Genomic DNA, 26,106 nt, shown 5'->3' with positions numbered 1-26,106 from the left:
GATAGTGGCTAGAAGCGTTCTCTTCCCTCTTATCCGTTTTAAAACATCTCCGTTTGTTACCCTCTCTGTTCATTTTATCTTCTCCATTTTCCTCCAACACCACATTTCGAAGCTCTCTAAATATTTCTTCTCTAACCTTCGTAATGTCCAAGTCTCTGAACCATACAGTCCAAAAATGCTCCATATATAGCACTTGACCATATATAGCACTTCTTCTTAAGTCCAATATTGAGCCTGCTAGTTAAGAGTGATCTTGTTAAATGCTTCTTTAGCTATGGCAATTCTTGACTTGATCTCTTTGGTGCAGTAAGCATCTCTCGTCAAAATACTTCCCAGATACTTGAAATTATCGACCTCTTCAAGTTTTTATTCTACTCTGACCCGCAAGGACGCGTTTCCACTGGATATTCTCATGACTTGCGACTTTTCGATGTTGATTTCCATCCCACCATCAAGAATTAGTGGGTAAAATTTATCCAGTGTTGCATTTTTTTATATATACATACACACAATGTTATAACAAAACAATTTTCCAGTATAACCTACGTAAAAATTACTCGATTTTCATACAGTATAATGTATACATTCTCTTTCGGCTTTTTTAGTTATCCCCAATGCTTACAATTGAAACTAACAAAGAATAAATTTCTCAAATTTTGAAGTGTTTTATTTAAATAATTAGAAAATAATTTTTACCAACAATATGCTGTCTTCATGCAGTATGATATATATTTTCTTTCGACTTCCCCAGTTATCATGACCTTAAAGCTAGGTTGCCATGCTGCAATAATCTTGTAGTTGTCATTAAAAAAAAATCTTGCAATCCCATCTTTCTATTTACTGTTTACGCACTACAACTTTCTGAAAGGAATAAAGATGTCTCCACCCATGCAGCACTGCACTCTAGTGGACAAATAGTGAACTTCCTCATTAAAAACATGTATTTTTGGCGTGCTTCCCCTCCCCGTCCAAAAGAATACGTCATTTAGAAAGCGGCGAAACTGTTTTTTCTTTATGTCAGTGGGATGGTGACAGCAGGTAGCAAGCAAGACGACCCAGAAAGTTGTACATACAGAAATATTGTAGGGTTGCAAGATTTTTTTTTTTTAATGACAGGTACAAGATTCTTGTAGCATAGCAACCTGCTTAAGACTAAATTCTGTCAAGAATCAGAGTGTGTGTAACCCGTCTCTGTTTAACAAAAGAATGGTCCATAATAATTTTCGGTTCTGATGCAATATTGTGAAGCTTCCTAATCATCACTACTGCATTGAGTTAAAATCAATCAAGAATGAGGAAATGCATTACTCCCCCTTTTTTCTTAAGTTCCACAAAAACTTTTTTGAAAATTCTTCGATTGTGTTATAATATGGTGTATATTTTCGTTCAGGATTTCCACTTCCTAGTGCTTCGGGTTAAACTCAGTTACTTCGTCCATAGACTATACAACGAAGCATAGGAAGATGTATGTTAGGAATCTGCCGCAAAACGAGAAAAAGAACCACATAAATCAGAAAATTGACAGGAGTGACGGATGTTGGTATTAAATATAGGTATTGAAGTGGAAATGGGCCTATTATGTTGCAAGAAGAAATGATGATAGGTGGACAAAACCATTATTCACTGACCTTGAAAACATTAAATATTAAACAGGAAATTTCCGAATAGACCGGTACAGTTACAATTCGGAACAGGAATCGGATCACTGACAGTTTTTAGTTAATTATTCTCCAAAGTTGCTTCGAATTTCATAAACAGATGTATGTATCTAGATCTGCGGCAGGGCGAGAAATTTATGGTGGTCAAATATTTTAGTTTGGCGGTAGGGATTTGGTCTTTACTTTGCCCTCGATAAAATGGTGACCATACTCTCTGATCTAACTACTGGATTCAGACCTGAAAATTTCGTGCCCTGATGTACGGTAATCTTAACTTGCCGTATTTATCGAATTCGACAATTTCAATCCATGTATCTGCACGGGGCAGAAAGTCAAACTTAACAAGCAAATTCCAAGGTCCACATAAAAATAGGTGAATTAGGCAAGATAGTTAAGATATTAAAAATGCCATATACAGTAATTACTACAATAACTAACCACAGGCTGCATCGTGAAGCTCTCACTTTCTAAGAATATCCGATCCTGTTGAAATTTCACATTTTACATTGTTGATGTTGGAATAACTCCAAAATATTATGTTTGCCTTATTATACCAGGGCAGTCATTAGTTTTGGGAAGGCTGTTGTAGTTTTGTTATTTATGATATAACTACAATAAGTCTTGTACAGTACAGTCTCTAGTTGTCTACCTAGATAATTATGAATTTGATAAGTATGAACTAGTCATAACAGGCAGTGTACGAGAAGTGAATTTGGACAGAGGTGTGTGGTGATTAGTTGGCGCAGTGTCTCAACACTCAAAAACATCAAGTTACATGTGTAAATCGGAGAAATTGCTTCAGAGACTTTGGTAGCCTTAAAACAGTTAAGAAAAATTGGCCTCAAAAATACCAGTTTCGCCACCGTAGAAGATATCAAAATCAAACCAGACGGCTGAACTTTGGGAGATACCAAAACAGAACTTTCGTCTATGTTTCCAGGAATGGCAGGAACAGTGGACTAAATGTGTATGTTCCGATGATGCCTATTTTGAAGGCAGTTAAGTAAATGTGTACTTATATTCTGGTAATAAAGACCTGCAACAACATTCCGGGATCTTTTTGACTGCCGTGGTATATTATGTTTGATTTATCCAGCACAAGATGGCAGCTCTACTGTTTATATCATTGGTACCTAGCAGCTTATGCCTAATGTTTCTTAGATTTGTACTATCAAATATTCGTATTCTTTAAATGCTGCACATTCTAATATATTTCAAAGGATTTCTCCAATAATATTGTGGGGACTGTGGATTTTGTGTCTGTAGAGTAACTCATTGAATTATTTTCTTTTAATTCTGTGGTGCTTCTCAAAACACATAGAGAAGAAATTGCTCCTGAAATAATGATTGTTGTAGCGGGAACAGACAGACGATATTCTCTTTATTAAAATAAAACACATTGTGTACAAAGAGAATCTATAACATAAAATCTTTTATAGTACAAATTGCTCTAGAAACTTTGGAATATTCTCATAAAACAATGTACTTTAGAAAATATCAATGCGATAAACATGTATTTGGTTTACTTGCAGAGTTGTTAGAAGCAAAATTCACAAAGCTGTGGCCAATCATTTTGGAATAAAACCAAATGCTATATTTCTCAGTCACCCTACCTTTTTATCTCGTATGGCCCCAGAAGCTTCCTCCTTAGTACATAGCGGATATTATGGTCGCCCTTTAGTTGATAAGGTATGTTATTAACTGCAGTATTATAAGAAGTTATGGTACTTTTTTATTTATTTATTCCAGGGATTTTGACATATTTTGTAGCGATAGGGAAGGTAATAAATGATTAGACTTTTAATGTGAAAATTCGTGTTTTAACTTCGTTGCTTAATCAATTCTAGGTATATCATAAGTGCTGTCTTTTTAATTTGATTTAGAAGTTACAAAATATAACAGTTTCATTCCCGAAATGCATGTTCGAGAATGTGACATATTCGGACCATATGTTGGTAGCTAAAGTACCTTTCATAGTAATCATTTATTAAAATTATTATGTAGGATTCCACACTTTTTTTCTCCCATTGTTTTAATTCTTGTTACCTTACCACTGAAAACGGACCTAGCTGCTTGTTCCGATACGTGTGGAGAGTGTTTAGTTTCCCCACGGAAACCAATTTTATGTTGATCATGTACTGGTTGATCATGTTATGTTAATCTTCTGATTTCTGGAAACTGGCTTTGGATCTCCTTAGGTCCTTTCTTACGTCATTTGTATTAGGTATACCAGAATTTTTTTTATTTTTTTTTATTTTAGTTTTCTGGTGTCGCTTCATTTGTTTTTTTACAATACTTGAGCTGTAGAGTATTGAAACACCACATTGCTCATTTTTCTCTTTCAGCTTATGCACCCGGAGTTTGTGTTCTCTTCGCTTGTGTACTTAACAGATTACAAGAAAGATTTTCAAGGGGGAAGACTAATCTTTATGGATAAAGAATCTAATAGAACTGTGGAACCAAGGAAAGGTGAGAGTAAACTTTTCCTTTTTAAGAAAAAAGAAGGTCTTTACACACGTTTGTTGTGATCTTATTGATAACAATTGTAATGTAAATCGCTTAAAGATAAGACGTAAGAAAGAAACTGTATTTGGTACGGATACGGATAGAGTATATTACAGAGAAATTGCATGTTTACTCTCATAAATAAAGTTTAAAAAGATAAAAAGAAACCAATTGCTTGAAAAGATACTCATCTTGAATCTTACTTTATCCGTAAGATGTAACCTTTATCCAAAGTACCCATATTCAGATTTAATTTTGATTTCAAAGTGCCCATATTCAGATTTAATTTTGATTTCAAAGTGCCCATATTCAGATTTAATTTTGATTTCAAAGTGCTCATATTCAGATTTAATTTTGATTTCAAAGTGCCCATATTCAGATTTAATTTTAATTTCAAAGTGTCCATATTCAGATTTAATTTTGATTCTCTTATTCGAATGAAAAATATCGCTTTGGTTGTTTTTCGAGAATGATTTTTTAAAAATCAGTTTCATTTTATCAATGTTATGCTTTGTGTTTTTAAGATGGTTTGAAAGATCTGATATCGGAACATCGTTGTATTTGGTTTCCCAAATGTTTTCTTTCAGTCTAGAACATTAGAAGATTACAACATTATATTGAAAGAGCTTTCTGGTTGCTAAATACAGCTTCGACGTGTAATATTTTTTAAACAATCTATAAAAATTTGAAGAAGGAAAAATAATTACCTTTTGACTTTATTATTGACCTTTTACTCTTGATATTGAAATGTGCAACTGACTGCCGAATTTGCAAAGTTCACATCCGAACAATATACAAAATATTGGCGCGAAACTACGCAGAGCATGCAAAGCTGCGAGCAAATATTGGTACCTCCACATAGAATATATTTTTTCAAAAGGGGATAGATACGATTATATTTTCTTGCGAAACACACGTTGTTCTTTTACTGCAAATCGAACTTTTATAAAATATCATTCTTTTGAGAGATTAACCAAATTACTTATTGGCGGTAGTAAAAATAGAATATAATTTTTGAATAATTGTATCACTGTCCCTTCTGTTGCTTGCTTACGTTCTGTCATTTCCTGTTTAAAAAAAAAAAAAAAAAAAAAAAAAAAAAAAAAAAAAAAAGCACTGTTTCAAGTGTTCGTGTTGTAAGTACTTAGTTTGAATTTTTATGTATTATTATTATATTCATAGAAGACTAACATAGAATTAATAATTTATTTATGAGCTTATCGTGGCTATATGGCTTGACGTGAAAGACACGAGTTCAGTTCTTGGTGTTAGCTCTTCGGTTCGGATCGTAAGTTAAACCTTTCATGTCTACGTTTTATATGACCTCAGTGTGCTGAAATTGGACGTTCAGCTCCTAATCAACCAGTTGTTTTCAACACTCACTTTTACTTTCGCTGATTGCAGATTAACTATACGTATCGGCAACTGATTAAATACAATGGGCAAAGAAATATAGCAGACGACCGATTGGTTTATTGGGGAACATTATCGCCGGAAATTTAACTGGAAAAACATACGTACCAAAAGTTTTGTAGTTTTGTTTTGAAAAGGTAGTAGCATTTAGATAAAAATTTACCCTTATCAGAAATGCGTCGAAAAGTTGAGTTGGGAGACTTATTAATTCAATGCTAATTTTCTAAAATAACGTAGGATTATTTTATCTTATGTTAATTTAGAAAGAGGAGTAAACTAACTAGAGATGCAAGGGCTCGGAAAAAACCGGCTTTTTTGGAAAAAAAACTCGGTTTTTTCTGCTTCGCTTTTTTGCTTGGGAAATTTTGGGCTTTTTTTGAAACTTTTGCTTTAAACTGATAAAGTAGACTTTGTTTCGCGTCTCTACAACAAAAAAACTCATTTAAATAGTGGCTGATGCAGATAATAATATGAAACCTCGAAAATATACCGGTACCATGAATTTCAAAAAGATTTCTTAAAATTCTTAACATATTTACATTATGAATTCCTTTAAAGGATTAACCAATATATGTAATAATATTTTAACCTCTTATATACAATAAGTACTTTATAAAAAATTATGCACAAATAACTAGCAAAATTGTATGTAGTATTTTTACTTCAAAATATCACACACCCTGTTTTTGAAGCAAAGTAAAGAAAAACATAAGAGAAATCTGCACATCAGGAGCTTCGTTTCGGGTGGTTCTGTACATTCTTGAAATTTTTCTGTTAAGTTTTAATTTTTATATACATTGTATGAATATATCAAACAAATTTTTCACTGATTGATCACATACGTAATAATCTGTTACCACCTATCAGGTGCTTCGGATCTGCAAAATCGGTAAAGCTCCCAAATTCTGTAATGCACTGACTGCTAGTTAAGCTTGTTCAGAATCGGGAAAGTATCGAATTTTCTGTTTATGGATCATATACGTAATAGACAGTTCATCTGAGCGTATGGTTTCCTAGGCTGTAGAATATATAACCACCAACACGGTTTACCCAATGCTGAAGGTTTCTAAATTTTTAACAAGAAAATTCAACATATAGTTACCTTTTTTTTTTTTTTTTTTTTTTTTTTTTTTTTTTTTTTTTTTACGAAAAAGAAAAACTATGGAATACATTTTAAAAGAGTGGAAGAATCAATCACTGTTCCAATTCACAAGAAGGACGACAAAATTGATTGTAATAATTATCGAGGCATTTCTCTCAACATTCTATTAATAAGATTGACCCCATACGCAGACGAAATTATTGGAGATTAACAGTGTGAATTTAGTCGAAATCGACCAGATATTTACCATTGGGACAAATAATCGAAAAGAAATGGGCATATATTACCCAGTACATCAACTGTTTATTAATTTTAGAAAGGCTTACAACTCGGTAAGGAGGGAAACATTGTACAACATTCTTACAGAATTTGGAATACCGAAAAAGCTAGATTTATTAAGTGTTTAAATGAATTCCAGAGTAAAGTTCGAGTAGAAAAATGCGAGTTTCCACGTCGAGATTGGCCTGAAACAAAGATATGCGTTATCGCCGTTATTATTCAGCTTTGTTCCGGAGTACGCTATAAGAAAAATCAAAAATAGGAACCAGCGCCTAGAGTTCAATGGTATTCACCAGGTTATGGTGTATGCTGATGATGTAAATCTGATAGAACGATCGAAAGAAATGCAGAGGCCTTATTAAACGCTTGCAGGGACATGAGTAAATGCAGAGAAATCTAAATAGAAGGAAGTTCACAAGGAAGTTACGGCAAATTATGAATGCGTTAAAATGTAAATTAATACTTTCGACACAGTGGATAGTTTCAAATATCTTGGATCAGTATTACCAGACCAAAATCATACCCACAAAGAAATTAAATGTCGATTAAAATCAGAAAATTCTTGTTATTATTCAGTTCAAAATATTTTGTCGGCGCGAATTCTGTCAAGGAATTTCAAGCTTAAAATATATAAAATGATAATCATGCCTGTTATGCCTTATGGTTGTGAAGCATGGTCGCTTACGCTGAGGGAAGAACGCAGACTGAAATTATTTGAGAATAGAATTCAGAGACGAATATTTGGACCCAAGAGGAAGGGGAATGGCGGAAACTTCATAAGGAGGAACTACATAATTTATACGGTTTACCAAACATCGTGAAAGTAGGAACGCTTTCAAAGTTTTAACTGGAAATCCAATCGGGAAACGTCCATTAGGAAAATCTAGGCCCAGATGGGAGGACAATATTAAGATGGATCTAGCAGAAATAGGAATACAGAGTAGAAACTGGATTGAATTGGATAAGGACAGAAGTCAATGGAGAGCTTTTGTGGCCATAGAGAAAGAGAGAGATAGAGAGAACACATTTAAGTTAAGCACAACAAACATGATTGAGTGGTTAGCTTTCGCGCTTCTATAGTGAAGTCCGGGATTCAACCCCGCATTCGACCATTTTGACAAAAGTTTTTCTTAATTCCATCTGTGAATGTAGAGATAGTGCGTGTACTGTGAGTCCTGGCCGACTTACTTTCTAATCGTTTTTAAATCTTTGTTGTTATTAATTACCAGCAGTGATGGATTTGCGAAGAGGGTTAGGGTGGGGATGTCTTCCGGATTGAAGCCTCTACCCCGAAATTACGGAATTTCTAAAGCAAACTAAATATTTGTTTTGCCTTTACTCATAAACTTCAAGCTGTCCTCAAATAAGAAATTAGGAATTTTTAGAAAAACTAAGCATTAATAAGAAAAGCCCCTCCGAAAATACTTTTCTAAATCCGCCACTGATTATCAGTATAAAATGGTCTTCAAAGTTGTATCTGGAAGATTAGAGCTGAATATACAAACGAAACGAAATATTTGTTATGCCTGTACTCATAAACTTAAGCTCCTCTTAAATAAAAGTTAGAAATTTTTAGAAAAACCAAACATTATGCAAAAAAAAAAAAAAAAAAAAAAAAAAAAAAAACCAAATAATTTTTCTAAATCTGATACTGATTATTTCTATCAAATTGTATTCAAGGTTGTGTCCGGAAGATTATTGTTAAATCATTGCACAGCTACAGTATAACGGAAATGTGGAAGTACGCTCTTACAGATATATTGAAAAATGTATGCTCTGATGGATATATGGGGCCGCGGTGGCTCAGTGGTAGAGCGTTCACCTCTGGTGCTTGGGGTCCCGGGTTCGATCCCAGCCCCCGCCAAGTGAACTTTGTGGTGGACAAACACCGTGTGCGTGGGTTTTCTCGGGGTTCTCCCGTTTCCTCCCACTTTCTTCATTCCACCATTTCACTCATTTCTCATTATCACCGTCTCCTTTAGCCTAACCGGCATAACCGTGGGACGTTAAACTTAAAGATTTCATTTCTGATGGATATATTGAAAAAAAATGAGTTTAATTATGTGCTAGAAGCTAGAGTACTAAGCTCTAAGAAGTGAAACACGGATGACTAAAAAGAAATGATCTAGAGAAGAAAAAAATGTCAATAATTCAGAAGTTAAAATCAAGTTAAATAGCTTCTAAAATTGCCCTCAAATACTACGTACTTTATGTTTACTTTAATTCATAAACCATGTGCTCCATTCATTATAATGGTGAATTCCAGAGCGAAATATGGCATTCAGGTCATGGAATCTTATTTAACTTTAGAGTATACTATAAGAAAGCTATTTAAACAGAAAAATCATGAAAATGAAAAAAGCCAAAATTTCCAAAATTCTCGTTTTTTTTTTTTTTTTCAAAAAAGCCGGCTTTTTTTGTGCAAAAAACCATCGATTCAAAAAAGCCGGCTTTTTTGCATCTCTAAAACTAACGCCTGTACTTCTATATATTGGCATACGCCGAAATGATTTTTTTTTTTTTTTTTTTTTACCAGACATATACAGTATTTAAGACAAAGAAAATTACAATTGTGAATTTCTTAGATTAGTTTGTTTCTTCCTTATTCCTTATCTTAATCTAGGATGTATGCCGTTCATTTCATTGGGAAAAAAAGTAGCTATTGTTCATTAGTTATTTTTTTAAGTCAAAAATTACAATTTTAGTTTGATTTAGTGAACAACATAACCCTAGAGTACAGGTAACGGTAGAGCATGAAAGGAAGAAAGAGAAAAGCAAGCATTTTTATTAATATTTACAGAAAAATCAACAAGTTTAGCACAAAATATATAGAATATACACTTCGTAATTGTATGTTGATTGTTTTGAAGTTTATCGTCCCGTTGAGTAGCGAGGCTATGTGAGACATGGACCTACAACTTAACGCGGAATCAAAACCACATGAATCCCAACGAGAATTGAACCTTAGTCGCCCGCGTACGCTAACCGTTTAGCCACACTCCGTGACTTCAATATAGCGGATGTTTCAGATAATACGTTCAGTACTTATAAATAACAAACGGCTAGAGATAAAAGGAGAAAACAAGAACTGAGATACGAAAAAGGGAGAAGGGGCATCAAATAGAGCGTTCTGCTTGCTCAACAGAGCCCATTACAACGGAACCCTGGGAATCACCGGTAAATTAAGTGAGAAGGTATGCTACTTCATTAAAAAGATTGTGGAAACCAACATGTTTTGTACGAAAAAGTTATTCATATCGGGCGCCATTTACGAAGACTGAGAAGATGCTTTTTGCTTTGGTATTGTGATATTTTCACCTGCACCGTGTTGTATTTGACAACAGCTGTGCAAGAACTCACATTTAAATGAAGACGATTGCATAAACTTTGCTTCACACGAACAATTATTTCCCTACAAAAGTTGTTTATTTACTTGTGGTTTCAATAATGTATCAGATGGTTTACCTTACCATTTAAAATTTTAGGGTCCATGGGTTCGACAAGGATGCTGTCTCTCGCCAACATTATTTTATATCTCTCTAGAAGACATAGTGAAAAAGAGCCTACATGATGAAAACGGCATTTCGGTAGAAGTTAGAATGATTAGGTGTATAAAATTTACAGATGAAGTGGCGCGTGTTGCAGAGTCTGAAAAGAAAATCAATAGGATGTTAGAAAACTTCAGGAAGGGCTGTGAAGAATATGGGATGAAAATAAATGTTAGAAGAACAAAAGCCATGGAGATTGCAAAGAAGTGGTATGTGTCAAATATAAAAGTAGGAGGGGAGAAAATAGAACAGATGACTAGTTTTCGATACCTGGGTAGTATTATTAGTGATGATTTGAAGTGCGAACGTGAAATAAAAGCAAGGATAGGAATTATGAAAGAATCCTTTAAAAGGATGAGAAGTCTATTTTGTGGAACCTTGAATAAAGATTTGAGAAAAAGACTCATGCTTCGTGTAGAGTGTTGTACTGTATGGGGCGGAAACGTTGACATTACGTAAAGGTGATGAAAAACGACTGGAAGCTTTTGAAATGTGGATGTGGAGAAGAATGAAGATAAGTAGCTGGGTCGAGCGGAAAACGAATAAGAGAGTGTTAGAAATGGTGGAAGAGGAAAGGACAATTTTAAATATTATTGAGAAGAGGATGAGAAACTGGTTGGGAATTGCCTGAGAAGAATATGTATCATGAGGGACGTGCTAGAGAGTATGGTGGCAGGAAAGAGAGGGAGGGACCGAAGGAGACTACAATTGATGGACGATATCATAACAGAAAAGTCATGTATAAAGACAAAGAAGTTAGTGGAGGACCGTAGAGCATAGAAGCATCTCAGCTGCAGCAAGTGACGTGCCAATAAGGGCAGAATACCTATTATGATGATGGTCCCTATGGGGCAACTAACATTTTCATATCTCACGTTTTGTTTCATCGTTTTATCCCCAATTGTTTCTGATTTATACGCTCTGAACATTTTATCTGAAATACTTGTACACATGCATTCTTTGCTAACCTTATTAAAAGTCAATAAAGGAAAAAAAAAATCAACCTTTACTTGAAAGTCATTAGGTGAAGAAATAAGGTACTTGATAGGTATAAGCGAGAATAATTCATGTAACGAAAAACATTAGTAGTTTCATTTAATGACATCGAATCTACGTTTGTAAAACACAAATAAATAATAAAAACCCATAGGTAGGTGTACTTGATAATTAAAAACGTTCAGTGTGTTAACTTACGGGTAAATTAGGCAGGACTATTAAGAAACATTGAAAGACTAATAAAAAAATTATTTCACTAATGTTATGATATATAGGTACATCCACTTAGACAACAGTTTCTGTTCGGAATATAAAAATGAGTATTACTGGGAGATTGAAGGGAAAAATTCTGTAAACGTTTCGAAGATGCTACTATTAGAAATGTAAAATTATAAAGGTAACCAAGAAAGTTTTGTCGCTGTGGTCTGTGTTCAATTGGTCGTCACACCGTGAGTAGAATGCTTATGGATATAAGGCGAAGGTCAGTTGTTGGTGGGGTATATCCAACATTCTACCTGGTTGGGGGGGGCAGTCCAGTTATACCGTGAACTTGCGTAAGGACAGAATGAACATGGGACCTCCACAGAGCGTCATAAGGGCGTGTATGCTGTACGAATTAAACTGGGATCAAACGCAGCTGCAGCGGAGCAGGAGATGTGCCAGACCTTTGGTGAGGGCTGGTGCTTGGGGTCCCGGGTTCGATCCCAGTCCCCGCCAAGTGAACTTTGTGGTGGACAAATACCGTGTGCGTGGGTTTTCTCGGTGTTCTCCCATTTCCACCCACTTCCTTCATTCCACCATTTCATACATTACTCATAATCACAGGCTCCTTTAGCCGAACCGGCATAACCGTGGGACGTAAAACTCAAAGATTTCATTTCATTTTTCACTTTGGTGAGGGCATCGTGACTACGAGGCAGCAATTGAGGCGAACAGTGTCCAGACATGAGAGGAACTGGGACTATAATTCAGTGTGAGTGGAGCAACCATTCGGCAGCACCTTCATCAACTTGGGAAGCACTACAAGTCCGGTAGATGGGTCCCACGTGATTTGACTCCAGGCCAAAGGGCAACGCGAGCAGACGCCTGTGTTTCTTTGCTGCCTGAGGAAGGAGCCATTTCTGAACAGGGTGACACAGGACACGCTGACATGTGATGAGAAGTGTGTCCTGTACGAAGCTCCACGGCGCCATGGTTTGCATCCCATGAACCGGTTCCGAAACCAGCACTGCACCAGAAAGAAAGTCTTCCTGTGTGTTTGGTGGACTGCTCGCGGCATCGTGCATTGGGAACTGTTACCAGCTGGTCAGAGCATCAATGCATCTGTGTACTGTCAGCAGTTGAGCCGTGTTCAAGAAAAACTAAAAACTCTGGAGCCAGCACTTCTGAATCGCAAAGGGGTTCTCCTGTTACAGGATAACGCTAAGCCCCAAATGGATGAACCGGGACACCATTCTACGCCTTGGATGGGAAACACTATTGTATCCGTCATACTCCCCGGACATTGCACCGTCCGATTATCACCTGTTCCATTCCTTGGGCAATCACTTTAGAGGATGTCAGTTCAAATCTCAAGTAAAAGTGCAAAATGCACTTGATACCTTCTCCGCTTCACCTACTAAGTTCTACCGCGATGGAATCCTTGGCCTTCCAGAACATGGGCAGAAGGTTGTCGATGCTGATGGGGATTATTTTTGATCTTCCAGGTACGTCTTAGATGACATATCGATGTTCGAAGGTGGTGGATGAAAAAGCGACAGAAATTTCTTGGTTACCTTTATATTACACAAAATGATAATAATGTAGAGAAATAGTCTGGAATATTCAAATATAAAACTGCATCTAAATTGTGATATGGTCATTTAAACGAACAATGGGATAATCTAAGAAATTACTATCGTACTATGTAAATTGGTCCGTAAGAAGGAAGGTAAACAAAATAGATCGCTTGAACTGCTGAAGTTTGGTTTGAACCATGACTTGGTGCATATAGGAATGTAGTTACCGTAGTGAAACCAATATGTACATAGTTGATAGAACAAATTGTGATTGAAGAATTATTGTGAGTTTTTCGTTGTACCTGTATGTTTTAATTCACTTTTGTCCAAAAAATGAAATCTCAAGCGAAATCTTTCAGTAGGCAATCGAGCGGTAAGTTCGTTAATTTTTCAGCTATATAGAAAGCTCCATTGTAGATTTCACAAAATTGATCATAGTTCGTAATAAATTTTCCACATAACTCCTATCCAATGGAGTAATACTATAGTTTCCAAATTATATTCTGTGAAGAGTTACGAACAAAATAAGTGAAATTTTGTAGAATGGCAGGATTCCACATAGTGTTTCGTGATAAACGCCTTCCAAAATTATCTGGGACTTTAGAAGTTTATGAACTCAATGAAATCAGTGGGGCCGCGGTGGCTCAGTGGTAGAGCGTTCACCTCTGGTGCTAGGGGTCTCGGGTTCAATCCCTGCTCCCGCCAAGTGAACTTTGTGGTGGACAAACACCGTGTGCGTGGGTTTTCTCGGGGTTCTCCCGTTTCCTCCCACTTTCTTCATTCCACCATTTCATTCATTACTCATTATCACCGTCTCCTTTAGCCTAACCGGCATAACCGTGGGACGTAAAACTCAAAAATTTCATTTCATTTTGAATGAAATCAGTCTTTATTTATTGTTTCATATTATTTATTTATTTATTTATTTATATATTATTTATTTATGTATGTATTTATGGTTACAGCAAACAAAAACTTGTTTACGCGTTGATTTCCATCATTTTACTCTTACGCTAATTATAAAAATAGTAATATTGAACCTTTTATGACCATCAAATGACAACAGTATATATTTATTTCAGGGAGATTACTAATGTTCTCATCAGGTAGTGAAAATCGACATTTTGTAGAGCCTGTGACGTCAGGAATCCGTTATGCATTAGTCATTGGATTTACATGTGATGAGTCACAAGCCATTGATGACCCGAGCCCAGAACTAATGGTGGACTCAAATAAGAAAGGTAAATTGTCTTAAATAGTCCTAATTACCGGAAGTAATCTTACAGTGAAAATTATGCAAATATTTCAGCATTGCTGTGTCCTGCTGTTTTTGTTAAAGTAGAGTTTGAGGCGGATAGTGGAACCATATTCTGAAAAAGTATCAGTTTCTGTTTTCTCCAAGTTCTTCTCCAGACTGTCCTCTAACGTTTAAAGGAGGTAAGTTTTGGGCGGAAAGTGCTTGGTTGTTTTACACGTACTTTGTTATGTGTAGCTAGAGTTGTGAGTCTGTGCAGACAGACAAGATCGTTATATAAAAGAATATATATTGCAAGATGAAACGAGATTAAGAATTTTTTACTAACCTTCGGTAGATTTTGGGCTTTGGATAATTGTGCAAAGGAATACTGAGAAGTAGATGAGACTTCGTGTCTCAGTACTACAATGTGTGTAGTTGTTAACTGAGATAAATGAAGATGTACAGAAGTACCAGTATTTATCATTCTGCTCCATTTGTACATTTAACATTTTCTATTCGTCGTTATTGAGCAGATGACCGTCCAAGTATTGAAACATATTTTATATGTCAAAATTAACCTCTCGTGATAAATATGCACATTTTAGATATAAAAACCAACTGTTTTTGTCCAAGATAACTGGAATGAGATAGAAATTCAGTAATAGACGCGATAAAGAGTGTGACTGGCACATCTAATAAGTAAGTAGGATACTTAGAGGTACTGCATGTGAAAAATTTATCTTCATTGTTATTTGAAAAACAAAAAAGAGTATCGATTGATTCACAAAGCTTATCTTCCTTTAACAGAAAACAGTTGAAGATATTTAAAAGCGAGGTATTCTTTGTGATAATAACTGCTGAGCGGTTTGCTTCGAAATATCTTCAACTCAATACATTCAGTTAAAGGAAGACGTATTCTGTAAATTCATCGAAACCAACTGCTTGTTTTTCGACGTTCGACTGACGAAGAGAGCGGTAAATTGCTGAAACAATATCAAAGATAAATTGTAGAGGCGCAGCTCCGCTGAGTACGTACGTATGAGCTGATTTAATGTGTGAAAAGGTCTGAATATTACAGCTTAAACTACACAAAAAAACTCATAAAACGTTAATTAACTTGCGTAAATTGGTAACCACTATAACCTGGTAACAATATAGTTGTATAAAATAAGAAATAGTGAGAAACCCTGGACATATATATTATAACAGTATTTTAATTAGTGAATTTACGTTCATTATTTGTTGTAGAGAAAATGTCATAACACGTAACAAGACTAACACAATAAACAACAACATTTGAGTTCATAGCTTTACTTTCTTACAACAAACCTAAAATTCAGCAGGCACTGACTCATTCTAGTTATAATTTGAAAAGAAAGTAGCAGTATAAAGTCACCGAAAATGCAGCGAGTTCATTAACAATTACGGCTCGATCTTTCTTTTGTTGCAAGAATATATTTGCTTCGTATGTATTTTTTGGCTAACGTTTCATGATTAGAATTTCGTTTTGTTAGTTCAAAAGACACTTATAATTAACAAAGAATTAGTTACTTACCAGTGAATCCTCTCTTGGAAAGCCTAAGCACTTTTTAGACGTTTTACCTTCCTCAGTGGCAAGGTGAAAGGGATTAAAACGGATAGGAGATAAAAGGTGCAAAACGAAATAAATGTAATGTAAGGAGTCAATCCTGAGATGAACGAGCAAAGTGAAGTACAAAAAGAGTGGACTGAATTAAAGAAAGCGCGGTGTCTTGTGTTACATCAATGTTACCAGATTCAAAATAGACATTGGGGGCGCTGTGGCTCAGTGGTAGAGCGTTCACCTCCGGTGCTTGGGGTCAATAGTTCGATCCCAGCTCGCACCGTGTGGACTTTGTGGTGGACAAACACCGTGCTCATGGGTTTTCTCGGGATTTTCCCGTTTCCACCCACTTTCTTCATTCCACCATTTCACTCATTTCTCATCATCACCGTCTCCTTTAACTGAACCGGCATAACCGTGGGACGTAAAACTTAAAAGATTTTCAAAATAGGCATCAAAGGTAGGTACCCAAGTTCTATCAATGTTGCCAATATTAAGGTTCAATGCAGGTTTCTACTTATGAATAAAGTGTTTTTTGCTGAACCTATTACCTTAACCTGTTTTATATTATGTGTATGTTTTAAATGAAGCGCCAAACGCAACATGCCATCTTCTTATGACCTTCCTTGATTGTCTAACATGTTCCTTAATTCGAATGTTAATATTGCGTTTCGAACCAGCTGAGAGTTCCGAAACGCCTAAAAAATGCTTAGGCTTTCCAAGAAAGGATTCATTAGTAAGTAGCCAATTCTTTGTTAATTTAAATCATCCTCTCATGCAGCCATATAATTATAATGACACTTATAATGTTTTTTTTCTCTCTCTCCCTCTCTTATATGATACGTTCTTTATGAAGTATCAGTAATCTGTTTTAAGTAACGTTTATGAAGATGTTCTGAAAGAAGATCCTAAAGTTTACATGCTCCTTCTCTATGTACAATTCTAATAAAGCTGTTGCTTTAATAATCAGTTCCACCAATTTTCATATGGTATGGGAAGTTTTGACAACGCTTTTTGAGCCTGTCTGTAACTTTTTTACAGATTATCAACATAATATCAACACATCGACTTGTGATAATGTTTTAATACTTTGAATATATATATTTCGTAATTTATTTTCACAATAATTTCATCACTCAACGATTGTTAGGTCATATTTTCACTATGTATATCGCATCACTTGGCTTTATTTCTTTAAACGTGTAAAAACCGAGCAACATTAGAGGAATCAAAATTTCTCTAACACGGCACTATTCCCATAAACCAAAGTGGTTCAGTTGAATGCGTATGAGACGAGACAAAATTTTATTGGTATAAACCTTGCCTTTTCTTCAGGTGTGTTATATTTTCTCTTATTTAATACATACAGAATATTTTAGATCTTCACTTGGTGTTGCTTGATTTGCCTTGAACGAACCTATTTTGGGGGTGTAAATAGCAAGACATGTGTAGGATATTACTATATTTGAATGCTCTACTAGTAATCACGTAAATCTGAAGTTTTTATTCGCATGTACACAAGAGAGATATATTCAAGGCGTGATTCAAGAATCATCCTATAATTAAAATGGAACATGTTAAGGAATTTAGTTTTAAAATATAGATTTTGTGAATTGCATGATATTATTGAAAAGGTCCTTCTGGAAATTTTCTGGAATGGGCCCTATGAACATGCATTGATTTATTGTTCAAGCCTTCAACGAACTTGCAGGCGTGTAGGCAAAGAAGGATTTCGCATTAGAAGATATACATTCGCACTGAAGATGTGTGCTTGCATCCCAAACCTTGAGTTTAACGATAGTTGCTCTGCGAAACTCTTTTTCACTTTACTTTATAATGAAATAACCTTAGTCCTTCCTTGTTGTCTAGTGCCTTTGGTGCACGTGGTCCCGCATTCGATTCCCGGTGGAAAAGCTCAAATATTTAATTTCATAACCAACTCGCTGTCGTTTATCATCTGTCTCTTTTAACCTAAAATGGCATAAACGTGGGACGTTTAACTAAAAATTCAATTTCATGTCATTTTTCCAAATAACTTTTTTTTTTCCGAAGGAAACATCCAGTAAGAAATGTAGTTGTTGTATCGTACTCGAAATATTCTAAACGACAGTCTTATTCCTTTGGCATGGCGGCGTTCAATCATTCACTAAGATCTTTAATAAATGACCCTTCGTTTCCTTTTGAAAGTTATCCAAATTTACAAACAATGAAAACTTGAGACTGACCTGGGAAGCGAATCTGCATCTATGGCTCACTCTGCATTGCGCCATCCAGTGCGCTCAGTGATTAATGACGTATTTTCTCCTCAGCTGGCGTAGGTGTTCATTAATATAGACACAAAATCGTCAAGCATAACAGGTGTTTTGTACAGATCATATGATCGTAATGGCTGAGCACCAGCTTCAAAAACCAGAATATGTCACTGATTAAAGAACCAACTTGGTAATATAGAGATTAGTACTTCAGCATTGTGAACCAGCGACCCGGGTTCGATTCACGGTTCAGTCTCACTTTTTTACTCTTTGAATTTCATTCAATTCACACCAAAAAAAAAAAAAAAAGTAAGCGGGGCAGAAGGTATAGGTTGCGAAAATTGAAAAGGTAAATTCGAAATAACTTGAGGTATTTGCACGAAAGAAATAAATTCTTGCATGGGAGAAATGGGTTAATGTGGCTGCAAAGGAATGGCCGCAGTATTACTAATTTCGTTAAGAGGTTCGTAAAATTTGACCAAAATATGTTACTATAACATTTAACACAATTGCTTATTCTGTTTTTGTGAGTAATTTCATTTCGTCAATCTAAGTTCTTTTAACTCCAGAAATATCCTTTCACTTGCGACTCATGTCTTTCTACAAACACGTTAACCTTCCTCTTTTTGAAGAAATAAAAGGAAAACTGTATTAATCTGTTTCAGAGATCAGGCATTTAAGTCCCAAACGTAGTGATTTGCATTAAGAAGACAGATTATCAAATGCAAGGATATTTCTGTAGTTGATTACGAAAGACCATTATATAGCGTAGTTAAAATGAAGTTTTTAGTTATGCATTAGAAATAGATTTTCATTGTTTTAATTTATGAATTTTTCCTACAGATAAAGAGGCAACCACAGACCAGCAGTGATTAACTTCTGAACTACGCCTTATCACAGTGCAACGCGCAATGGTTGTGAAGTGAATATTTCGTTTGTATATGCATTGTGCTGTACAATTACAGTGGCGTTCAATCAGAAGAGAGGGAATTCATTAATGTAGATGGAATAGCAAGGTCACGTTATATATGCTGCTGCACGTCAACGGTTAAGAAAGTACACCTATCGCACGCACGTTAAAAACATATACCTTCTAACCTTAGAGAAAATGAGCTACTGACTAATTGATTTGTAGTTAATTATGAAAGCTGTTGTATGCATATTTATTATTAGAAAAATTATTCCTGTCCGGGATGCAAGGTAGGAACAATTTTTTCTAATTATATTTGTATTGTATAAACGTTGAAAAGTGTGGACTCTAATTATGTGTGAGTTGTATAAGTGAATGTTGAATTGAAGCTTATATAAATTAGATTGACCGCATCCTTAATTTAGCACAGTGTGTTACACGTAATTCTTGGCAGGCTTGGTTTATCGTGTTCAAAAGTGGATTTCCTTTGTTACCTTTGTGAATTTACGATTAGTCCACAATCTACTTTACCTGTGTTAAATGGACTGCTTCCGTTGTGTGAGGCAGAACCAATGGATGCCATGATCAAAATTATAAATATATTACAATTATGTGAACCAAAGACGACAACTTTCTGTAATTTCGATATAATCTGTGCAACATTCATTATGACTAGAGACCGGATGTTTAGGCAGTAAAAACCTGGAAAATAGGCACTTAAAGTTTAAAAAATAGACACTAAAATGTAACTCAAAATAATGAAAATAAATACTCAATACAATTAAAAAATAAATTCCAGTCATAGATAATGTTCAAAGAATACAGAAACATACCTGTTTGTTAATATTTTCTTTTACTGTGTATATATATTTTATACACTTACAGGTCCAAATTTATACACTTATTTTATAGGTCCAAATTTTATACACTTATCATTACACACAACAGTCCAAAGTATTACAGCACTTTATCAATACATATAGCAGTCCAAAGTTTTATAGCACTTTATCGGTACACATAACAGTCCAAAGTTTTACAGCGTTTTATCTGTACATATAGCAGTCCAAAGTTTTTACATCTTATCACTACAAACAACACTTATATTTCTCGGAAAAGGCAGAATCCTTTCGTCAAATACTAAATTAAATATTTTCCCCCAATAAAATCTTATTTTGAAGAAAATGCGTAGAATAGGCAACATTAGGCACTAAAGCAATTATTTAAGCAGGAATGAGCGAAATAGGCAAAATGAAATTGGCTTAAATTAAAACTATAACCTCCCCATATAAACTTTAAAACGTTATTTTTGATCATATCTTTAATATTAAAGAATAGGCATTTTGCCTAACATCCGGTCTGTAATTATGACAAACCAATAAAATAATAGAAACCACTCAAAGAGTACCAAAAATCACTCAATTTTCTCGCCAATAACAAAAAATTGACGCGGTCGATCGTCTTGGGGTTTCGAAATTTGACTTCTGTGTAAGAAAATACATGGAATCCATATTCTGGGCTCCGGTGCACAGAACTACTACTACTTCTTCTTCTTCTTCTTCTTCTTCTTCTTATTATTATTATTATTATTATTATTATTATTATTATTATTATTATTATTATTATTATTATTATTATTATTATTATTATTATATGAAATGTATTTTAGTCTGTTTTCCCTGTCCTCTCATAGATTCAAATTTTAAGGTTCCTTGCTCCGATAGAGACCCCTTTTGAGAAGGTAAAATTATGACGTACAAGTCTTAACCATCTCCTTGTGCAAGAAGATTGTACCATCAGACACAAATTTAGAACAATTGTACTTGGCTCCAACCAGACGTCACACCATGCAACCTGTAAAAGAAGACATGTTTACAAACATTGTACTTACCATTCAGCCTGATAAAGCATACAAGAGATTGAAAATAGCAGATCCAGATTAATAGGAACTCAACAGCACTTTTATTACAATTGCTGAGACACTAAACATCACAATTGCACATAAAACACTATGATGAAAGTTTTTTTATGCGTATATTATATTTAATTATGTATCAGATTTAAATTTTAATAAATTTTCAATATTTTTCTGTTCCAGTCTGCACGCTATTAAATCATTTTCTTCCTTACTGTGTCTCTGCACATAGCCTCTGTATACCCTCATAATACTCCACTAGAGTAGAACACCATAGAGTGCTGCACTGGTGGCTTAGTAGTAGAGTCCTTACCTCTAGTGTGTGAGATCCTTTGTTCGATCACCGGCCAATAAGTTTGTACTGGACAACATAGTGTCCGCGGATTTTCTCGCGGTACTCTTGTTTCCTCCAACTTTTTCATTTCACCAATGCTTCCATCATCATTCACTTGCCTTAATCATCGTCTCTCTCAGCCTAAGGGCATAATCGTGGGACGTTAAAGTGAAAGATTTAATTTTTACAACTCTGTTTCTCCCCAAAAGCTACCGTCCCGTTCTTGGGATAATAAGGCATGGAGTGTATTATATTTCCATGTTGTGAGATAACCACAATTCATTGTTACTTTCACGTAAGATATCTGTAAGATTCATTGCACTGTGCTGTTGGTCATAGTTCGCTGCAGGAAAATCACCACAAAAAATATATAGTGGAGGGTGTCCATTTACGAGATTGGATTGATAAAAGTTTATTTTATATACAGTAGTCACCATAGTTTATGTTGCTGAGGACACTAGAGAAATAATAATTTCGTTCGTCACTCATAAGATTCACATTAAACATGCAGCGAGAACAACATTAAAATATGTATAAACATGAGTAAATTTGTATTTTGATATGCAAATTTATCTTAGAAAAGATTGCTCTTCACACACGCCAAAATCATCTCTCATTCTTTCGAAATCTCGTAAGCGAAGCAGCTACTGAATTGATGTAAATTGAAAGTTGACATTGATACTTTGCATAGAATGATACCGAATTCAAATTTCATTTCTGGTTACGTTAATTTGAAATTTTCCTCAGTCCCTTATAACCGATTGAGTGTTCGAGTCCCTGTTCGGGCTTCCATTTATCTGTAATCAATCTCAAGTTCGTGGTCCATGTTCGGGCAGCTATTTATTTGTAACCGGCTGTAGTTCTGTTCGCTGTCCTCGGCTCGTGGTATTACCAATAAGTATACTCCTGATACTTTAACTTACCTGGACAGGACGACGAAGACCTCTCCAAGAAAGGTTACAAACTGTTTCCCAAAAAGCTCGTCGATCTCAATAATGAGATGAGCATTAGGCGCCGAGAGGTTCGGGTGTCTCGTCTCGAAAACCTCACGGACGATCAGACGGTCATCCAGACCATGACGCACACAAACATCACTCATGCAAACAACGAAAACACACTTGATTAATTGACACTATACTTATTTATTAGAACACTATTTTGAAAAAAAAAATAACGAAGAGAAATGAATACAACACTGGACACTAATAAATTTTGCCGCTGAAATTACGTTTTGCCCTATTCGGGAAATATAGCCCTTTCTATGTATATATGATTATAATTCAGGTATCACTATAAATACTTTTCTCACACCATGAACACACTTGGGGGATTCGCACTGGGGAAAAGTTGTCTGGATCGTCCCACGATGAACCCAGTTGTTACGCTGAAAAGTCCTGCAGCGTAAAAGTAAATCTTGAGTAAATAAACGAAAAGAAGGTCTTCACAGTTGAATTCTGATATTGGAGGGCGCGAATATAACTTTTGAAACGCACAAGGTCTGAGGACCTGGGATTTCACTGATTGGGGCTAGCCGTAAGTAATCGTCCTTCATCGGCTAAATAGCTTGTGCCCCTTAACACAACTTATGTTTGAAGTTCAACGCGAGATGCGTGGTTGCATCTTCCAGACCTGGAGTCAAACTCCCTGAGCGTCCAAGCTCAAGCTACGGATTGCAATGGTCAACAGAAAAGTGTTGGCAGTTTATTTCAAAAATTACTCAGTTACTCACCTGTATGCACATACAAACAGAATACGGAAAACAATTTTTGTTAATTTTAGTCAACTGCCCATAATGCACTAGACACGGCGATAACACTGGCGTGAGAAAGTACAGATAACGGGCTACGAAACAACACAGTTGGTGCCACTTCGGCTACTGGGACATCTGGTCAGCCCGTATTTCTCTCATCTATTGTAATGTTTCCATAAGCAATTAACGAAAGCACTTAATTCAGTTCCCAATAACTATAGAATATATACTGTGTATATAATGAGTCAGGGAGAAACACTGAAATGGTTAGTCACTAACTGAAATGTTCTCAGCAAAATCAATGTTTTAAATATATATATGAAAAAACGATGAAAGACTTCTTTGTCCAATTGTGTGGGAAAGAAGCAATTCCCACCAAAGAAAGAACTTATATGCGTTGCAGAATAAAGTATAAATCGAAAATAATAATCACTGTCTTCACGAAATATACAGGGCGTCCACAAAAAATCCTTCTATAACCTGGTAGCGGTTATATATGGCGTCTGAAACGTGGAACGACCTGTCGAGTGCATACGTAGACAGGTTGAGAACCCTTGGCCGTATGACGAAGTATGAATAAAATTAGGTTTATCACCTGAAAATTTAAAATAAGTTAGTTGGCAACACTGTCATATGGTGTGAGACTTACGTGCATGAACGTTGAATGGTTTTTCACCTGAAAAAGGGCTATTTAAAATAGGTAAATAACTAGTCCACTCACTACAACATGATGAGGTTCCTGCATGAGCAATGTCCAATCCAAATGTTCCATAAAGTAATAAGATCCTCTTGAACAATTGGTGCAGTTGGGTTTCCTTATCTTCCGCTTCTTCACATGTTGAAACCATGCTGTCTTCCTGTGTGAGTATCCTCCATTCCTCCATGGTTCTCCAACGAGGAGTTGATAAGGGGAGAAGGGGAGATTTTTTTTTTTTTTAAACACTGGTGTGAGAAACGAGGTACGGTTGAAACACCTGTATGATAACTTTTTTTTTTTTTTTTTTTTAAAGTTCGCAGAAAGCGTTTATAGGGCTATTTAATTCTTACTTTTTTTTTTTTTTTTTAACACACAAATACTTTTCGTAAAATGTTTAAGTGTTCCGTTTCGATCACTTTATTTGATATAATATGAAGTAAATACGTTATAGGGCTATTTAAATGTTTTTTTTTTTTTTTTAACACTAATAAATTCTTTTCGTAAAATGTTGAAGTGTTCCGTTTCGATCACTTTATTTGATATAATATGAAGTAAATATACACACACAATAACTATTCATGAAAACATCGACTTAAAGAATTATCTAATATCTCAATAAAATTAGTAAATATACTGATATCTGTATTTAAAATATAATAATATGAATGAATAAGCAAATAGCAAAACATGTTAAAGGTACTAAAATATTAGAATTATTATTAAAGTTTCGATATCACTATAATATATTTGAAAAATATGAAAATCATTGAAAAAGTAAAATGAATAGAAATGTAAACACATAATAAACTGACAATACATAAACAAAATAAGATTTTCACCTGTATGTCCCTCTTTTTTTTTTTTTAACTGTGCCTCGTGTTGTTTGGCAGAAAAGAACGAAAAATCGTTTTTCAAAAATAAAAAAAAAAAAATAAACTTAAGTGTCAAAATTGACGTTCATAGTAATTCCAACAAATAAGCATGATTCTGCATATCAAAGAAAAGATCGTGATTTCGTTGACATGTACGAAGAAAATTTGGCACGCCATAAGATCAAATGCCATCTGCTCGTCGTGAAAATCGAGACTTTAATTCAGTAATGCTCAATACAACAAATGGTTTCGTTCTGAAACAAAGTTATTATTAGCTTAGGCCTAGAATAATGGTCGTTGTTCACTTCCATAAACGTAAACATTGTAGGGTTACCAAAATAGATGGGTATTATCTGCAAAAAATTTATTAATTAAAATGTTGAAAACTATCCAATATTGATCCAAGTTTTTCGAAGGTCTAAGTCAAGGAAGTTGACTCACTAGTCCAAACATTCCTGAAAATAAATGGTCATTACGCCATGAATTGACCAAAACCATAGGTGGGAAAAATGTGTAATACTACACGTACTTACACACAAAATATGCCATCGACACCTGCGAGGCAAGACTAGAAACGTGGAAAGGCCTGCAACCATAGGCATTTACAAAATGTTTCTGTACAAAACTGAAATATAAACATTAATATTCAGTAAACTACGCGTATGTTCCCTGGAACATAACATACGTCTTCCACCTAGAAAAGATGTGTAAACACACAAAATACAAATGCTCTCATAGCATCGTAAAATATGTCTCTAAAAGACAAAATACATAAGACCTATTAAAAGAAAAACATGGGATACAAACAAAAATATAGTCAACGACATTACAGCTTTCTGGTCGGTCTGAAACATCAAGATAAAATACCCTACAAAACAGCTGTAACAGGCTTCCTTAAGCATCTTCGCTACAAATATTCAAAATGGTCTTATTAACACATTAAAATTCAGTCATCGAACATACGAAATAATTAACAAAGTAATTTTCAAAAAATCGTTATGGCTTCATGCTGTTGGAAAGAAAGAAAATAAGTTTAATTTTCGGGATCTATATCGAATTCGAATAGTTTCTAGGACATACTAGAACTAAAATACAATTTTCTCAAAATTAACATGAAAAATAAACATTACAACTCATTAGCATACAAATCCACTTAATAGAATTACTGTTCATAAACATTAAAATATTCACTGAAATGTTACTAGACATCAAAATATACTCAAAATTTAAACTAAGAATACACATATCTAGTTACAGGTTACTATTAAAATGAAAACGATA

At 34.9% G+C, this 26,106-nt stretch overlaps 1 protein-coding gene across 2 annotated transcripts in view; it reads left to right on the top strand.

Moving 5' to 3' along the window:
• The window catches only part of LOC145660706 (2-oxoglutarate and iron-dependent oxygenase domain-containing protein 3-like), a 45,828-nt gene extending 24,471 nt beyond the window's left edge, over positions 1 to 21,357 (top strand). For both annotated transcript variants that reach the window (XM_081726058.1, XM_081726057.1), the window contains exons 4-7: positions 3,191 to 3,347; positions 4,004 to 4,127; positions 14,362 to 14,520; positions 19,194 to 21,357. In XM_081726058.1, the coding sequence (XP_081582184.1) occupies positions 3,191 to 3,347; positions 4,004 to 4,127; positions 14,362 to 14,520; positions 19,194 to 19,222 (469 nt within the window). In that variant the 3' untranslated portion in view covers positions 19,223 to 21,357. The remainder of the gene's footprint in view (positions 1 to 3,190; positions 3,348 to 4,003; positions 4,128 to 14,361; positions 14,521 to 19,193) is intronic.
• Positions 21,358 to 26,106: the final 4,749 nt, after the last annotated feature.

This window comes from Thermobia domestica, chromosome 9 (genome assembly GCF_964235325.1).
Source record: "Thermobia domestica chromosome 9, izTheDome1.hap1.1, whole genome shotgun sequence".
NCBI lineage: Eukaryota > Metazoa > Arthropoda > Insecta > Zygentoma > Lepismatidae > Thermobia > Thermobia domestica.
The sequence above is the reverse complement of the archived record's forward strand: the minus strand, read 5'-3'. Positions and strand labels throughout refer to the sequence as shown.